Below are 19,487 nucleotides of genomic sequence, written 5' to 3' on the forward strand. Positions count from 1 at the left end.
GTTTCAGCAGGTCCCTTTACTTCTGTCCCCCCACATGCTTTGAAACAGGATTATCACATGCACAGGCTGTGCAATGGATCTGTGGCATTTAAAGGGGCATTTATGTGGCCTAACAACAAATCCAGACTGTCCAGAATTTCAGGAATTATTAACAAAAGGGGATTTTTTTTTAGCTCATGGTTAAAGAAGAATCTCCAATGTGAGCCATCCAGGCTGCAGAACTGATGCCACACTGTCTTATGGAATTTGCAGAGATACCAGAGAACTCCCAAGTGTGAAAATTTCTGCCTTTCTTTATGTCTTCTTGAGGTGACAATATCATCCATATCATCTAATTAGTTAAATGCTGGCCAGATTCTACCCTTGATCATTGTACAAATAATCGCCTGATACTAATTGAGAAGTGATTGGGGCAGATGTGAAGTGCAGACTTGGAAATTCTGCATTCCCTTAGCCTTGCTGTATTTCCAAACATCCCTGCTGAGATCCAGCAACATATTCCTGAGCGTGAACTAATGACAATTGCTTCCCTAAAGGCATGCAGGCAACACAGTTGTATTTATTGGTTTCACACAGTTTCATATAAACCTAACTGTCCTATTTAAAATTCAATGAGATTTCTCCAGAAAATTTAAAGTAAATGGTATTTCCATGTTGTTTAGAAGAACAGAAGCCACACAAAAATGGAGTCAACTCCACATCTTGCCCTCAGTACTTTAATGGAAAATCCAAGCACTCAATTTCCCAGTAAAACTTCTCAGTGCTAATTTTCATGCAAACAAACTACTGCTTAGCGTGGTGATGTGTTTTTTGTATGACTTGTGAGACATGTTTCACTGTATTATGATATTCTGTTACTTACATAAGATAATTTTCAAAATGTAGCATTTTTTAATGTATGCACCATTGTTCTGGAAATTTGAATTGCATATAAAATTAATATGAAATTTTGCATTGTAAATTGGTTTTAATGTGCAAATTATGGTGCATGCATGAAAGTTTTTAATCAAAACATTGGGAAAATAAACATAAAATATTTTTTTTTAAATTAACTAATAAGGAGTTACGTGGAGTATGCAAAAATATGTAAGAAAAGGAGAAAGGGTAGATAAAATATCAGAACTGACATTTTTGTGACTGCTCATTTGCATTTTTCACAATTGAAATGAAGTTCAATAAAATCCCAGATCACCTTTTCCTTTCCTCACCTTGATTATTTTCAATAATCAGGGTTAGGCCCTTACTATCTAGTGCAGAATTGCTCCTCTGTAGTCCCAGCTTTAAGCTGTTACTTTCAATGAAAGTTTTTCAGAGTAAAGACTTTGAGATTTGGTTCTCCCAAAGCATGGCATAGAATTCTTCTTCATGGAAAAATTCCTTCTACTTGAAATGGGCGTTTCTTCTCAAAACAAAGCAGCAATGGGATGGTACAGCTTTACTCTGTGCTCACTACAGTCAGTAGGAAGATTTCTGCAGAACAGTAACATCCTCACAGGGAACATTATAACCAATAACAGGCATTTTCTGAAGCAGATCCTTGATAGCAAATTTTTCTTTACATAAAACACACAGTCACCCAGTCATCTAAATGCACTAGAGATCTTTGCAGCTGCAAACCCAGTGGGCTTTGAATTACTTCCAAAGGGCCTCCAAGCCTATCTCTATAGTTATACTTTTCCTTTGGACCTCTGCAAATGCATTGGATTAATTTTTGATTAGAATCCTCTTGACTTATTGTGCACAGAGTACAAAAATGAAAATATGTTTTAATAATATATCTACAGAAATCTGAATAATAATTAAATATTAATAATCTCCTTGTTTGCTCTTACAATTGACAGAGGCTAGTGAAATTAAGTCTTCCAGGTGCTGTTCTAAAACAGAAAGGCCATAGGAGGAGAAAGCCCATATGAATATATTGGTAGAAACTATGCAAAATAATACAAAAGCATAAACACTGTGTTCAGATTGATATGTTGGAGAAAAGTCAACAAAACCTCTATACATGATGTGATGTTTCACAAGGTTATTAGATATGTTAGAGGTCAATAGGCGAGGGTCACCCAGTGTTTATAGTAAGTATACTGGTATTTTCAAGGTTTTTCAAAATTTAAGTCCCTTACCAAAGTATTTGAAAGAAATGGAGGTATCATATAATAAAAGGAAAATTCTCTTCAGAGATTTTGTCTTCACAAAGAAGGGTAAGTCTCTCTACTGAGATGGACACTACTCAATAAACTGGCAATAAACAATTTTGGATAAGTAGAGATAAGTTTCGGAATGATGAAGAATTGTTTAAGATAGCCAAGTTTAAAGACAACAGCTTAAAATCTCAAACACTGAGCAGCTATAAGAGCTCCTGTGTGAAGAAAGCCAAAATAGATTCAGACTGACCAGCCTACAGAAGAAAATTTAAGGAGAGATTTGAGAGAGAACTCTGAATTTGTGAATGCAATGGAGGCTACACATCATTTTCTGTCATACAAGGATTTAGGAGGAATCAAATGAAATCCTATCAGATTTCAAATGAACAATGGGGATGTACTTTTTCACATAGAGTATAATGATGTTACAGAACTTGCTACCACATGATGTTTTGGACATGAAATATATTGTGTCAAGAAGAGGAGCAGATACATTCACAGATACTGTTTGGTAACTGTAGCACAGAATGGTCACTGTATAAACTCCAGTTAAGGCTCTCCTTAGCTGCAAAGTGACAGTGCCTGTGGAGGACCACTCACTCCATGGGTGTCTCATCTCTTGCATTCATTCCCTTAGCATCCATTACTGGCCACTTTAGAGACAGGTTACATGGGGACATGTACCCAGATGGACTGTGACCTGACCTACCATGACCAAAAAATGTTGCAATACTTTCTTCATTGAAATTTTGGAAAGAAACAGAAATAAGTTTACTGAAATTCACTCTTTGACCTCTGTACGCAAATTACCAGTTAAAAAAAAAAAAATTAACCCTTATAATTTTATTCTATCTCAACTGGCATTGTTGGAAAAATTCCATTTTTGTTGAACTCTTTCTTCTGATAGCAAAATTGACTTAGAAATATTCTCTCCACCTGTCATTCTCTCCACTCATAAATAGTCATTTAAAAATATAGAACGTAAGATTTTTTTTAAACATCTAGCTTTTTAAAGCTTGAGTCAAGAATCTTTCTTATTCAACTTCAGTAGAAATTAAAGCTTTAGTGAGTAGAAATGTGCATTTAGTAACCACCTACCATAACCCCTTGTGAATGAAAAACTCAAAAGGTGACAGCAAAATAATAATTGAAAATATTCTATCATAAACATTGCTGAAAGTAGGTTCTTCTGTGAAAAGCAATTGAAATCACTGGCAGGACAAAATAATGTTTGCATTAGAGAAGTGTATGGTGACAATGTGCACAGAAACAACAACAAAGGAGTGAGAAGTTTAAGTATTTGATGTTCAGAGGCCATAGTCTGCATCCAACTAATTTATAAGATAATAATATATTAAAAAAATTGATCTGACCTACAGACAACTATTTAAAAACACATTTTTTTGTGATCGGTGCTTCACAGTTTTTCATGCAGAAGCCAGAAGGATTTTAAAGTGTTAATGCTTCTATGTGCATTTTCTGCCACGACTATTATTATATTTATGAGATTGATTTTCTTTCTGCCTTTGAAAATTATTGCTAATGACAGAATAAAAGTGCACATCACAATCCCCTAACATTAATGTTCTTAAGCTTAAGTCCTAAGTCTTCATTTCTTGTGGCTGCACTAGAAAGAGGAGATTCAGAATTCAGCAGCTCTCAGTATGCCCTAAATAAATGACTGCCAAAGCCAGTGCCAACTAGACTCCAGCAGTGCTATCAGTAATTCCCTGGACACCTTTTCCTGTGGTGGACCCAAATGAGTGCTTGTGCTGGCTTCCTCCATTCCTCCTCACAGAGCTAGTGGAACAAGTCTAAGCAGGGCTAATCTCCTCTGGCAGAAATTCCATATAGGACACAGGGCCACAAGGATCTGCTCCCAGATTGTCCCCTGTCCAGATGTTGGCTGCATAAGGATCTCCTGCAGAAGCTGGATTGCAGCTGCTACTGGGGGTGTCTGCAATCAATATCTATCGTCATTCAGGACATTTTTCAGCTTAAAATGTGACTCTAAAATATAAACTAGGCAGTTCATTATTGATGAATTACATTTGCTTAAGCTTTTAGGAGATAAAATGAGAAGACTCTAGAATAAACATCTATATCCATGTAGATTTCCATTTAGGTAAGCCAAGTGGTTGAAATCAATGGAGGCTTCAGCTTTTTAGTGATTGACTGCTTCTGCTGAGTTGACTGCTGAGAGCAGAGTGTGAGCTGGAAAGCCTGATAATTCCTTAACATGTGCAAAACAGGTTTCTAAGCTGCTTTGTAGGCAGCCCTTGGAGCAGCCTTGTGGCAGGAATGAAGGAAATGGAGAATGCTGATGCTGAGGGAGCACAGTTATGCTCAAGCAGAGAAGGAATTATTTCACATTGTCACTAGATGTCAGAAAGTTTATCTGTGGTCATTCAGCAAATGTCAAAAGCACCAGCCTCCCCCCAGTAGAAAGTCACATTAGTACCAGTATGAAAACTTCCCATAGTTTGTTGAGACACATGAAAATCATAACATGTCTACATGAACTTTGAAGTGAGACACAATGATATGGACAGCAAGGATAACAGTCTGGACAAGCTCTGGAGAGGTGAATTGTATAAACAATTCCTAGAAAATATTCTTGAGGAAGGTTTGCTATCTCTGCTGCTGACTTTTCTGTGAGAAAACTTAAAAGATGGAAAAATACAGCTTGTAATTGAGTGTAAGACTAGAGGCTTACATTACATTTTGACAAACAGGTCTCACTGTTCCAGAGTACAAGAAGATATAAAAGATGTAGGACCAAGGAGAAACAAGAACACAATACACTTACCATAATCTACAAATCATCTCTCAGATGCAGAGGGAAGAAATGTAATGTTTTAAAGAAACAACAACAAAAAAATCTTCTGGATAGCTGGTAGAAAACTTCACCAGTTCTTACAGGCATCTAAAATAAAGGCAGAGAATTGGGTTTGGAGGTGAACTAGTCCTAAAAGAAAACAGCAGCCCTTTTCCTGGGAAATGTGACAGTTGAGCAGTTGCAACGAGCATATGCATTTGTGAGGGGAGGCTTGACATATGTTGGAAACCCTGGACATTCATAACACATTAGAGGCTGTGGCTCCATGTGTAGAGTAGGCTTGATGTTTCTCCAAAAAGTGCAGCTGTGCTTGCACAGTTTGATGGCACAGCCCAGAAATTCCAGGTTCACTCTGAGGGTGAAATACAGAAGACTTTTCCTGTGCACATTGACTCGACACAGACAGTGCATAACCCCAATACAAACTTGAGTAATTGCATACAGGTAAGAGCAGAGCTTCATCTAGCTCTGTACCCTGTTTCTACTAGTGACAGCAACTGTGTTTCCCAAAAAGATTTTAAGGGCTCTCCAGAAACCCTTCCCAAAATATTTTTTGAGTATCTGATGATCAGTTATTCTGTGACTTCCTAAACTACATGATGTGGTTTTGTATTGAATAGCCCCTGGTGTCCTTTTCTTCCATGAATTTGTCAAATACTTATTTTAAATTCAGGTACATTTTTAGCATCCACAATGTCCTGTCACAAATTCTATTGGTTAATAGCGTGATTAGCGAAGATAAAGGTCCTTTCACTTGCCTGAAGGCTTTATGTTCTGGCTTCACTTGATATCTTCTAGATTTTGGAGGGAAAGAAACTGTTATTACCTACTCACCCTGTTCAGGCCACTCCTGATTTTATTGATCTCTGGTACATGTTTTCTTAGTGCTTCTCACAACAAAAAACTTAATCTATTTTACTGTTCTTTATCCTGTAATCACTCCATATCTTTAACCATACTTGCTGCACTTATCTGTATCTTTTACAGGACTTCTATATCCCTATTTAGAGGAACACATTAACTATGAACACTACTGAAGATGTGGATGTGTCATGTATTTATACAACAGCAAAAGGATATTCTATATTCTTGATTCCTCTTGTATTCTTGATTCCTTTTGTAGTGATTTCTAGAAATGTTTGCCTTCATTTTACATTCCTCTACAGTGAATCTTTGTGCCGAGTCATTACATGGTGGGAGGTTCTCATGTGAGTCTACAATCTACCATAGTCTACATCACTGACTAATTCAGTGCCATCAGCAAACATTTTCATCACTTCTTGACACTGTTTTCTGACCACTTGTGATCTGTGTTGAGCAATGCAGACTTCAGCCCAAAGCCATGTGGGACTCCATGTGTGATCTCTTTCTGCTGTGAGAGGCAAGGAATACTTTATCTCCTTTCTTTGTATCTTCTGAGCATTTCTTCATGTCTGATTAGCTTCCTCAAGAGCCTCAGGGAAGGGAATTTTTTGAGCGCCTTCTGGAAATTCAGACAGATGGTATCAAACAGATCTGTGCTGCCAACATGTTTTGACTCTGTCAGAGGTAGATTAGTGAAGCACAACTTCCCTTTACATGTTGACTCTGCTTCGTTGTACCATATTAACCCTGATGTCTACGAATTCTGTTGTTTATTATTGTTTCTTCTGTTTAAACCAGTACAGGTTATTAGTTCAGAGTACTGAAGATCTGCCCTGGAGTCCTGCTTATAAACTGGTGTCAGGATAATGAGCACTAAGTTTATCAATGGCTTCTCTGGGCAGTCTTTAAGGGGTGCATCTTAAACAAATACACAGTTAGGCAGCTGGATCCCTGCCTTTGATGTACATGCAGGAGGTAACTCCAAGATGCTGCGCCCATGCTATGGCATGGGCTGAGCATTGCTGCTGGAGTCACCATGCTTGAGAAGCCTCTTAATAAAAATCCTGCTGAGTGTTTTCTCTCCTGTGTGGATCTCCATTTCTATGAGCAGTATAGAAGACAATCATTCATGTTTCATTTAGAATTAAACAAAGGAAAAACAAAAAAACAACTGGGGCAGCATGTAGATTTGCACTTAACTAGAGATCAGGCTTTTCAGGAATGGCAAATTTTGCTGCGCATATTTAAAACTGTTTATTTGGTTATACCAGTTTTACAATATGTGACTGTTGATCTGACTGGATTTGTATAATGCAAGTAAAGGCTAAAATTAAAAGCAGATTTAAACCATAAGTGCAGCTAACTTTGTGAGTACTCTGCTTTAGTAGTTGTGTATGGACTTGAGAGTAGTTTGGCTTTCTCTATTTTTGTATTTAGTATTCAAAGCATTCAGCCATGATATTACCTACTCATTGACTGTGCCACATAGATTACAGAAAAAAGTAAGTTCTTTACTATGTTATAGGCTCTTGGGTTCTTGGCTGTTTGGGAGAAAAATAATGTAATCCAAAGAGTTGCTAATGTATTCTGGAGGTATTTCCAGTAAGACAGCCTGTATGTATACATAGCAGATTTGATCTATTAAATGTTTGTCAATTACGTATCTTGTTCTGGGAGACTTCCTGGCCACTTATTCAGCAGATACATCCTTCCAACACACTGACACCATATTGATTTGTAAAAAATACCAACAATCCAGGAAGTGTGTCTTTCTCAGGGCACGTGCTGTAAGTTCAAAATACATTAGTGGAACAGATTTGCCTCTTACTATTTTTGTACATTGCCTGTGATTAATGCTATCATAAATTGGAAGTACTCAAGTGTGTTCTCCATCGTGCACAATTTCAATGTGCTTGATGCTGTCTATAATGAAAGGCACAGCTTTATCTTTGATGCTCTGCCCACACACATACGCCATCATTTCCTTGATATTAATAATTTACATCCAGTTAAATTCTTTGACACAAGCACTTTAGGAATACTTAGTATGTGCTATAATACCTAATGGTGATTTTTGTCTTGCTTATTTAGTGTGTGAAATTACACCAATAGAGAAGGAAAAGCCATTCTCCATTTGTAAACACAAAGTCCCCAGAGAACCCTGTCCGGGGACTTTGTGTTTACAATCATCCAGATGGCAATGAGTGTGAATTTTGCATTTTGATTGAGATGGTTAATATTGATGTGAAAACAACAAAAAACCCCCCTGTTTGCAGAAGATTGCCTACTGACTATGCATCTGGCAAGGTAGCAGGTACATCATTTATTCCACATACAGAGAACATGTTGCTCTTAAAAAGAAGTAACCAAATACAATGGTATCTGACTTTAATCAAGTAGAGTTTCTTCTGTGATGAATGGAAATTGAGGCTTGCCAGAAATATAAATTGGTAGAACAACCAGTAACGAAAAAGCAGTGAGCTGTTTCAAAGTTAAATAATTAACCAGCAAACACATGTACAATCAATACTGCAACCAAGTTATGTTAATGCTGAGGTCTTAGCACTTTCAAAAGTGCATGCTAGAAAATGACAGTCAAATACATGTGCAAAATAGTTTTATGATTCATTTATTTGAGTAATTACAGCATTTTTGTAAATAAGATCTAAATAAAAGAAGGAAAAAAGATAATTTTAAAAGAGCTTGATGTTAATTTTCTTCAATGAGTGATGCTGAAATGTAACAGCTGCATTGTATTCTACTCTCATTCTTTGTGCAGATTTCCTTTTATCACAACTGAATAATTTTTGTCTTCCTCTTTCTATTTTAGTTCATAAATTTACAGATTTTACCATCCACTTTAATTTGCTATGAAATAAGAAGCCCAAAGTCTGTACTAGGAAAATAGAACAGTTTTAACTACTGGACTTTGCATGCTAGTACTTTTTGATTTTCTGGATTCATTTGTTTTGCAAGTGGACTTTCTCAGAATTCACTCGTGAGCACAGGATCATTCAATGGTACTATTCATCACCTTCATTAATGATCAAATATAAGAATATACTAATGAACATTTTGGGGGCAGAAGGCAGACAAGGCAGTCAAGAAGGAAGGCAGACAATGCTTGGGGACACGAGGACTAGGAACAGGGTGGAAGTTAGAGTGAACTCCACTGCAGTGGAGTTCCACTACAGGCCTTTGTCTCAGGATTTGCATTTACACCTTCTCTTCAGCTTCTAGATGGTGTAAAATCCTTTCCCTTCAGAGTTTGCACATGAATGAGAACATGCACCACCCCTACTGTATTGTGATTTCTCTTTCTAATGGCGGTCACCTAAATTCTATCTCTGCCATCTAGGATGTTTTTTGAGTCTCTAGGTCAAAACTGTGGCTCCTGCACCAAGACATTTGGCTTGTGGCCAAGTCTGTGTGGGCTTTTCTTCTTCCACAGCCTTCAAGTTTCTTGGGAAGTTCTACATTAAAGGGGAGAAAATACCAGGTACCTTACTTATTTACTTAACCAACATTTCCAGAGGGCCTGAGGTGCCAATACTGAATCATATGGAGTGTTTTCTCAAGAAAGAGCCCTCCTTGAAGGCTAGATCAGTTGGCTTAATTTGCTTCTAGGTCCTATTCCTGTGTCATGAAGTCTGTGCAATGTCAAAGTCTTGATTAGCTGTTAATGGATTGTGCTATGGATGGAAGGGACCTTAAAGACTATCTAGTTCCAAGCCCCCTGCCATGGACAGGGATACCTTTCAGTAGACCAGATTGCTCAAAGCTCCATCCAGCATGGCCTTGAACACCTCCAGTTGTGGATCCACAACTTCTCTGGGCAACCTGTTCCAGTGCCTCACCACCCTCACAGCAAAGAACTTCTTCCTATTATTTAACCTAAGCCTACTCTCAGTTTGAATACATTCCCCTTTGTCCTGTGCCCTTGTAAAAAGTCTCTCTCCATCTTTGTTGTAGGCTCCCTGCAGGTACTGGCAGGCTGCAATTAGGTAATCCTGAAGCCTTCTCTTTTCTGGGCTGAACAATCCCAATCCTCTCAGCCTTTCCTTGTAAGAGAGGTGCTCCATCCCTCTAATCATCTTGGGGATCCTCCTCTGGACTTGCTGTAACAGGTCCATGTTTCCTGCGCTGAGGACTCCAGAGCTGGATGCAGTACTCCCGGTGGAAATAACGACGGCTACCATTTAGGGTACCTTTGGCTATTCCTTGCTGCTGTTCTCAGGCAGCAAGCATAGCTCTGGGAAGTGACATGCTGCTCTGCTCTTGCTCACCAGTGTGAAATTCTAAACAAAAGCTTCATGCTGGATTTCCTTCCTTTCCCTCAGAATTTCATCTACTCAATGTCTTTTAGCTCTCATTCCCAAGCAGATCTTCATTAGCAAGCAGATCCAGAGGTTAGGGAACTTTTTCAATAATCTGGGACTTGGCATATATCTAATCTTCCCTATCCAAGAAAGATTGATTCAGCTTAAAGAATTAATTTGATTCTCCAGATATGAAGAAGAACTTGTTAGAAATTATTAGAAGTTTATGGCATAAGAGTAGTGCAAATGCATAGCTTTGCTAGTATAATAAAGCAAACATGATTGTGATGAAGAGTATTTTGCACTGGAAAAAATACCCTTGAAAAACTGAGGTTTGAAAATAAGAAACCCTCCCCAGAGTTATAGCACTGAGGTTTTGGAACAGTCTTCTTGTGTGGGCAGTAGAGGCAAATAATGTGATTTATTTGGAGATGAAGCTTGACAGTGTTATTAATCAGATTATATTCAGATTTACATGTGATGGCAGGAGCTTGGACTTCGTGACTTTTACTACTCTTTTCCAGTTCGTACCCTATATTCACCTATTCCTAAAGCTGGGGAAGAGCTGGGCCTAATTTCAGCAGTCAGAGAATTCATAAGGAACTTCAGACTGCACAGGAACTCCCAGGTGAACTCCACACGATGGTCTTGAAGCAGCAATAACATTAGATAATGCTCTTACAGGAAAAAAACCAGCTTCTTCTCCTCACTCTGTAGAGGCTGCTTGAGAACTCCTTATTCTTCTCAGAATGAGATGCCACATCAGTTCTAGATTTCACAGTGTGCATTTATTTATTCTTATGATTATGTTGTCTTTTAGCTTAAGTAGAACTTCTTTCTCCTTGATTTTTTGAATCCTATGATATACTTATAGATCACTCACATTCCTTTTCAGCCGTCATCTCCAAGTCCTTATTATTCTCTGGAAAGAGAGACTTACTGTTGTACTTTTCACACTAGTAGCAACTCTGGATGTGACTGCAATCTCATTACAGACATACTGATAGAGCAACAGTAACACTCATTTTATGTGAATTTTTCTATCAGGTCTTGAAAAATTAAAGTTGAAAAATGAGTTTGCGGAGAGAATTGGCTTTCCTACCTCTATTCAACCTGTTTATTTTTAGCTGAATATTACTGAATATGGAAGCAGTCCAGTTTACATCCTGGTTTGATTTCCTGTTTACATGAGCCAGTCTGGTGTCACCATCGTATTTCTGGACCACTCTGGAAGCTTGTGTGCAGCCTTCCTTCCACCTCCAAAGAGAGCTGCCCTACACAATAGAACTATTGTTGTGCTGCTCTCTGATAATGAAATATGAATATTGTTGGACACAGTATATACTGGGCTTATGTCACTTTGTTAAATGTGCACAGCAAATCTCTCACAGAAATGTCGGAGAAAACTCTCCTTAGAGAGTAAAGTCACAACTGTACCCATATTTGTTTGGAGTTAATATAAAAACAGATCTGATCATATATAGGGTGTCTCCCTACAGTACAATTTTCATGGGCTTGAGGGGAAGGGCTGTCTTTAGTTTTCCTTTTTTTTTTCTTTTTTTCTTTTTTTTCCTCCTTCCCATCTGGTTTTGTTTCCCAAACTATAAAGCTCATTATTTCCCTTAAGAGACTATTAAAAATATTTTTTTTGAATCTACAAAATAGTTGGGAATTCGAACTGGCCATTATGACTACTAATGGTCGTAACAGCAGGCATTTCACAGAAGGGACTCTTAGGGAGCTCAGTTTCACCAGCGTATCTAATGCATTAGTAGCAGCAGTCTCTGTCCTTGTTGATATTATTTTAATAGGATTTTCAGAATAAAATGGAATAGCATGTACATCCAGTGAATGCTTGTGCTATGTAAAAGAGCAGTGTTTAATAATTTTTGCTCAGATTTTGTCTAGTAACTTTCAGTTTTATTTTCATTAAAGTGCATTTTAGAGAATTAGAAATACTTCAATTTGTATAGATGAATATAAAACTAGAGACAAATATTAGTCTGAGATTTGTTTAAGGATGATACAAATATTGCTACACTAATGGATAAGAACCTTGAAATAGAATTGGTAACAAACACATTAATTCTTTTGTTCTTGAGGCTTATTCACAATAACTAAACACAATAAATGAAGCTCATTCAGTTTTTACACATCTTTCAGATGCACTGATGCAAGATTTTGTACTAAGATTTTATTTTTTTTCTAAGGGACACTGCAGAGTCAATTTTTATTCAATTACCTGTTTCAGAATCACATTTTGAATGAGTGCTTCCCATTAGAACATCCAGATTCTTCCCTGGTGTCAAAACACACCAATTTTATTTAATGATGCTTTTTCCGGTACTTGCAGGCAAAGATTTGAGAGCACAAACACCTACCATGCCCTGTGCACAGGCTTACCTTCTGCTGCTGGTATTTCCATTTCAGATGCGCTGTGGCTGTGCCTGGGGAATACCCTCAACGAAGGCTTTGTCACGAGGAGGCAAATGAGGTTCCCCCAGAGCAGCCCACCATGGGGCTGCAGCTGGGCAGCAGCAACCCAGACCCGTGTCACGTCGTGTCAGATGCACGGCGTGGTCACCAGACAGAAATATTCCTGCTTCAGAAACTGTGTGTCCAATTTTAATAAGGTCAAAAGATACAGATGGAAAATGGCTCCTGATTTTCCTGGTCCAACAGCACGAAGCAGGTATTCTGCTACATTAATAGTGACATGTATAAATAACCTTCATCAGGCCTCTCTGTGATTTACAATGAGGTGGTTGAAAAGCAACTATCGAAAAGGGACACAGTAATTTATCTGAAACCCATATGCTATTTATTTTAATACTGCTAAAAACGAAGAAAAAATTAATTGTATTCTGAAACACTATTTTTTCACATTCATAAAAATCAAACAAAGTACCTCAATCAACAATCCTTAATTAAATGAAATTTAAAAAAAAAATCAGCAGAAAAATTTTAAGTCTGGGCAGTGTTTCACAGCTGTTTTCTTTTTAGAAGTGGTCATGGTGGAGGACTGTGCTGATGATCATAATGCGCACACTTATTTTTGTTTCAGTTGCATGTTAACCATACCTAAAAAACCACTTTAAACCTCAATGCTGTTACAGTAAGTACAGCAGCAAGAACAAAGTTTCTTCTATGTATGGAAACTGTTTTGGTACGGAGGGTTGTGTATGTATGTCACAGTTAGAGAGGAATCCAAATTATGCACTGATCATGAAACTAAGTAATTCTGACCTAAAATATTTATTGGCTGCATAAGAAATGTCACATCTAAAGGGTTTTAGTAATATCATGCAATGAATCTCAGGAGATGGTAAGTAAATAAATAAAAACTAAGCAAGTCAGGTAAAATTAAATTGTAGTAGTAGCATTTTCAGTGGTAATTACAGGAGTCTGTCATTGCCTAACTGAGAGTAATAGAGGCAAATGTCAAGAAATCCAGCAGTCACATGGCATTTAATGAATATGAATGGAACATATTATACAGACACTGATCAGGTCTTTATGACTCATTTAAAATGAGATTAGTTTCAGGTTTAAATCAGAAATTCAATTTATTTGTTGCATACAAAGGATACTATGTATCTTCCTCAGATCTACCGTCCACAATGTCTTTTGTTTTCAAAATCAGTATTTTGAAACTCCATGAGGATTGCTGTCTGGTAGTTTGTTACTTATAATCTAAGTGGTCAAATTGTAACTGAGGATCAGCCAGAAAACTTGATACATTATTTTTATCCTCTTCAGAAACAAAATGTTTTGAGGATAAGACTATACTAAAAGTAGGTGATCCTGATATTTCTGAATGTTTCATTTAACTATTCTCAACCAGCATGAAACATATTGACATTTTGACATTTGTGGAAAGACACATTGCATTTCAGTTTGTCAGATCAAAGACAAATGTTTCACTCGGACTTAGTTTTTATGTGTACCCTTGAGCTGTTCAGCAGCTTCCTGGCATTTATACTCTGCTGAGTTCCTCGCCCAAGTTGTGCTGTCTTCAATGGTAAAGACATTTCTGCATCTGTAAGTGTAACAGTGCATTGTTTTTGTCGGAAAGCAGAAAAACATTGGCAAAATTGTTTCCTGTGGAAAATGTAACTTTCACAGAAACAGCATTTTCCATTGAAACACCACATTTTTAGAAAACTTCCAACCAACTACACTTAGAATATATTTCAGGAGTGTTATTTTAAAATCTATGAAAGCTAACATCTATTTTTTTTATCCTAAATGATCTTGATTATGAAAATGTTTCAGACTCTCAGTATGAATAAAATTAATTGAGGTTTCATGTATAGGATATATTGATCATAATTTAATTATAATTGCAGTATTCATTATTAATTACACAACATCATAATATGCTTTAGTGCATTATAATTATTTTGCATTACTCCAAACGAAAGTGAAAATCTATGAATCTACAGATTATTGCAAAGGGGAGAAGACAATGGTGACAAAGTGAGCTATCATTGCGACGTTGTCACACCAAATTACAATGAACACACAAAATCCTTTTGCTGAACAAAGGAGGAATTAAAACCATAGGAGATGATGCCCTTACTCAGAGCTGTAGGGTTCTTTCAGCCTTCCCTTCCAAAGGGGAGGGAACTCCCTCCAGTTCTTTGATTTCTTTCTGAAATACACTTTTGGGTAGATATGCACTGGATTTTGAACACAGCTCCAAGCCACAGAGGCACTGAAGTCAAACAGCTTTGAGGTGAGCCTGTGCTCCATCTCAGTCCTGAGGGAAACCTCTGAGGGTTGGTAAACTTGGATGTTTGGTACTCTCGTCCATTGACTGCGCAGAACCATGGTACGCATGCTGGGAAACACATTTACCAGTTTACACATGTTTACCTTGTGGGAACATGAGAAGCCACCTTTGAACAGAAAAAAACCATCTGTCCACCTTCCCTTCAGCAGCTGGGATAGTGCATGGCAAGGCAAAATGGGATTATAGCAGAGGAGTTACTTGCTTTTCTTCAAGGGCCAGACTTGTATGGATTGTTAAAACACAACCACAATTTTCTTCTACAGATTTGGGTTGCAACTTCCTGTTCTATCTATAGGGTGAGTAATTCACCCCGTGTCTCTGTTTTTCCGCCTCTCTCCTACGGCTACACAAATACACACTCATGCACATATGCCACATTGGTCAGATGTCGCAGTTCCATCCAGGCAGTTTGAGCCTCTGATCAAAAGTCTTGGTTAAAATGCTATTTTTGCTGCTGTATTCATAGCACAGAGATGAGATGGCCTCATGCAGCATCTGCAGGCCTGCAGGAGATAAAACTGGTGCTGTTGGGTTTGTCCTCAGGATTGTCTGGCAGCTCTCACAGGTACATGCATGTGCAAACAATGCCAGGCACAGTTCTCCACCTCGCTATTTCTTTGTTTTGGCTAGTGACACATGCCTAGTTTGGGGGCTTTTTTTTTTCTTCTGAGACTGTATAACCTTCTTACAAGTTAACCCAAATGAAAGGTTGCTGTTAAACTTGCTGGTCTACAGCAGTTTATTACAATGCAGCAACAGATCATGAACAAGGCCAGGCTGACAACTGGGTCTTTTCCATGTCAGGCACTAACAACATCAGATTCAAATGCAATAAATCATGATCTTTCCTTTCCTCCTCTGTAACTCATTTGAGTGAATAAACAAAGAAAACCATACAACATTTAAGACGTCATTGATTGGTTGCTTAGTCCCAAGTATCACTTTTCTAAAGCTACCTGCCATCTGGCACTGGCAGCAGTTTTGTCAGGACAGCTACTGAGCAAACAGCAACCTTCCTAAAGCAGATGGAAATCAAGAAAGGTGACATGGAAAGACTATCTGATGATCCAAGCCCCAGATGTCCTTGGTGATCTCTGAGCCCTCCCTCTCTCTCTCCTGCATTTCCCTGTAATGGTGCTTTTTGGTATTGTAGAAAAGAAGGCTTGGAGAAGGAAAAGGGGAGAGAGATTAAAGCAAGAAAAGCAGGTGTCTTTGTGGCTCTTTGAGGCTGATTGATCATTATGGAGGCTGGTGTGAAGGACATGGAGAGCAGACTGAGCTTTGACAGCTGTGGTGCTTGTGTGGAGTGCTCAGGCTTCAATAAACCTCAGCACAGAAGAACTGATGCCCTTTTCCAGTTCCTTAATGTGTCCTTTTATCTGCTGTAAGTTAGGGCCCATGAACATCAACTGCTAAAAAACCCAACCCTCTTACAAGATGCTGAAGTCAGTCTGCAGCAAGTCATGTGAAAATGCTTAGCCTCTCAATTTTCCAACCTGCTCCTCTGCCAGAGATGACTCTGCCTGTAGCAGATGCAGGAGAAGGAAATGTGTGTCCATGCACCTGCAGCTACAGTTCGGGGTCCCATGTCATAGCTCAAAACCTGCCTCCACTCAGAAGATGGTGAGCTGATGGGCACTGAATTGGGCCGAGGGTGGTAACAAGCTAATTGTGCTAATTCTGATGTGGAAGTGGTAACCTTTGGCCGTCATCTAAACCAGTGATATCTTACAGCAACACAGGAAGACCAAGCTTTTTATAGGTTTCTTTTGGTAACACAGCCAACTTAATTGAATGACCTGAGAAGAAAACACAGCGATTTTCTGTGGGCTTATATTGCAGCTGACTCAATTCCCTGAGCCGGTTCGATGTACTGTCCAACAAGGGGTTGTGTTGGTGTGACTGCGAGAGCAACAGACTCCAGCAGGTGGGAATGAGCATTCGAGAATGGGTGATTTGGGAGGAGTGCCTTAACCAGGTTATGCTTCTTAGCATGGACCTTTATCATTTGTCAGTGTGACAAAGTCGTATTGGACCAACTGCATCACTCAAGGCTCTGTAGTTCTTCCCCAACAAAACTATACTTTAAAAGACTTCACTTAGTATATTTACTAACCTATAGGGCTATAAATACACACACCTCTAAAATTGCTTTGCATTGCTGGAGCAGAAGTTACAAATGTCCTCAGGACACCAAACATGAAGATGTTCAACTTTTCTACATAAATAAAGAACGAAATAGCACATTGCCAAATCATCCAGCACCATGTAAGGGAGAAATTTGAAATGATGTTCTGGCAGGAAGGCCCATGGTGTATCTATATCTATAGCTATACTTATATATACATCTATATATATAAGTACATATGTAGACCTACATATACTTATATATACATACAGATTATATATACTTACATACACACATAAATAATTATAATTAATAAATAATATACACGTACATATATATATATACTTAATATATACATATGCATATTTATATATCTATATCTATACTTAACAGACATACAAACACACACGGGGGAACGGTCCCTGGCCAGGTGTCTGTCCCCGTCCCCTGCCCCGTCCCGTCCCGCCATCTTCCCGCTGTCCCGCGTTCAACACCTCGGGCACCGCCCCCGCAGGGACCCTCGGGCACTTCCCGCGGCTCCGGGCTTCCCACACGGGGTGGGAACCCTCCCGCTCCAGGCGTTCCAGTGGGACGCTGCGTGAGCCCCCAGCCCCGAAGCGCTGGGATGCGACGCTGTCGCGACTACACGTCCCGACATGCCGCTGCAGAGCACCCACCGCCGCCCATTGTGCTCCGGACAGAGGGGACCGCACTCCGCTCCGCTCAGCCTCCCCCCCGCCCGGCTAGTGGTCCCTTCCAGCGCTCCATGATGCGCTCTTCGGGCGGTCCCATCAGCAAGAAGCGAGGGGGGAGCGACGGACCGGGGCGAGGCGCGGAGCGCACCGGGCGTTCCCCCGCGGCCGGGCCGGGCAGTGATTGGTGAGCGTGGCCGCCAGTCGGGCGCAGCGGCGGCCAGGGGAGCCAATGGACGCGCGGCAAGGGCGGGGCGCCGGCGCGGCGGGGCGGGGTCAGGGCCGTGGGCGGGGCGCGCGCCGCGCGTGCGCGGGGGGCGGAGGAGGGAGTGCGTCGTGTCCGTGTCGGCGGCGGCTCCGGGGAGGGTCGGGCGGAGGGAGGGCAGGGCAGGATGGAGCGGGCGGCCGGGCGGCCGTGAGCGGGCCGGGAGCGCAGCCAGCAGGCCGCGGGCAGGCCTGGGCGGGGGACAGGCGAGGCAGGGCAGGGCAGGGCAAGGCAAGGAAGGCAGCCGGGTGACGGGTCGTGCGGCGGAGGGGGCTCCGGGCGGAGAGGGAGCGGGCGGGCGGCCGGGGCTCCCCGCTCCGCAGGGCGGCCGGCGGGGCAGGATGAGCCAGGAGGAGATCCTGAGGAAATTCATTAAGCGCGTCCAGGCCATGAAGGACACGGACCACAATGGGGAGGACAACTTCGCCAGCGACTTCATGGTGAGGGGCGGCGGCGCGGGCGGTGCGGGCGCGGCTCCGGCGCCCCCCGGGACGGGGAGGGCGACCCGCGGTCCCCTCCCCATCCCCCGGCGGGCCAGGGGGTGCCGGGCTGGGCGAGCATCGCTCCCCCGGGGGTGACCTGCTATTGTGTGGCCGGGGCTCGGCCGGCTCCCTGTGCCCCCCAGCGCTGCTGGGCTCGGCGGGGGGAGGGAGGGAGGGAGTGTGTCCGCCTGGATTCGCCCTCCTTCCTGTCCCCCCCCTCCCCTGGGAGGTTTGTCATCACCGCGGCCCCGGCCCTTCCCCGCGTCCGGGGAGGCGGTGGGTGACCGGCTCTTGCCAAATTAACCGGGAGGCTCCTCGCCCCCCCGCCCCGCTCCTCCTCCGAGCACATAAAGGGGACAGAGCCGGCTCGGGGGCGGGGGGGAGGAGAGGGGGGGCTGCGAGAGCGCTTCCTCGCCCTTGCAGCCCCTTTTCTCTGCAGGGCTGCCGTACCTAATGTCAGCTGGGGATAATCGGGCGCTCCTTCTCTCCTTTCCCTTTTATCTACCCCTCTAGCTGCCTGCTTGAGATTTCTCTTCTTTCCGAGGAGATGTGTTAAATGTATTGATAGTCCTTGGAGGAATATTCATCTTTCCTTCCCTAACATCTCCCTTCGCTCCCATCCCCCATCGCAGCCCTGCCTGTATCCCTCGTCCTTTCTTCCTTCCAGATCAGTTCACCGTCAGCCTTTGGTTAACGTGCGTGCTCGGGGAAAAATTCTATTGGAGAATTAGCGCTTTTCCTGGTTTATTTTGGCTGTTTAATTGGGCTTTTAAAATATCTCGGGAGATTTATCTTTTGAATAGGTGGTCTGAGCTGCGAACAATAATTTTGATTGGGCAGATGTCGCTGGCACTTTTCAATATCGTTTAAATACTTAATATCAAAATGCAGTTTGACCCACAGAAGAGCCGAAGGAGAGTGGGGCAGTGCCCTTCGTATTCGTGTGTCGTTGTAGCTTA

At 41.1% G+C, this 19,487-nt stretch overlaps 1 protein-coding gene across 3 annotated transcripts in view; it reads left to right on the plus strand.

The window, feature by feature from the left end:
* The first annotated feature begins 18,281 nt into the window (after positions 1 to 18,281).
* The window catches only part of PTPN12 (protein tyrosine phosphatase, non-receptor type 12), a 70,617-nt gene continuing 69,411 nt past the window's right edge, over positions 18,282 to 19,487 (plus strand). The window contains exon 1 of one of the 3 annotated variants that reach the window (XM_027679428.1): positions 18,282 to 18,486. In XM_027679428.1, the coding sequence (XP_027535229.1) occupies positions 18,388 to 18,486 (99 nt within the window). In that variant the 5' untranslated portion in view covers positions 18,282 to 18,387. The remainder of the gene's footprint in view (positions 18,487 to 19,487) is intronic. The other 2 variants (XM_027679426.1, XM_027679425.1) reach the window with 2 other exon arrangements.

Source organism: Neopelma chrysocephalum, unplaced genomic scaffold, assembly GCF_003984885.1.
Source record: "Neopelma chrysocephalum unplaced genomic scaffold, ASM398488v2 Primary Assembly neopelma1_45, whole genome shotgun sequence".
NCBI classification, from domain to species: domain Eukaryota; kingdom Metazoa; phylum Chordata; class Aves; order Passeriformes; family Pipridae; genus Neopelma; species Neopelma chrysocephalum.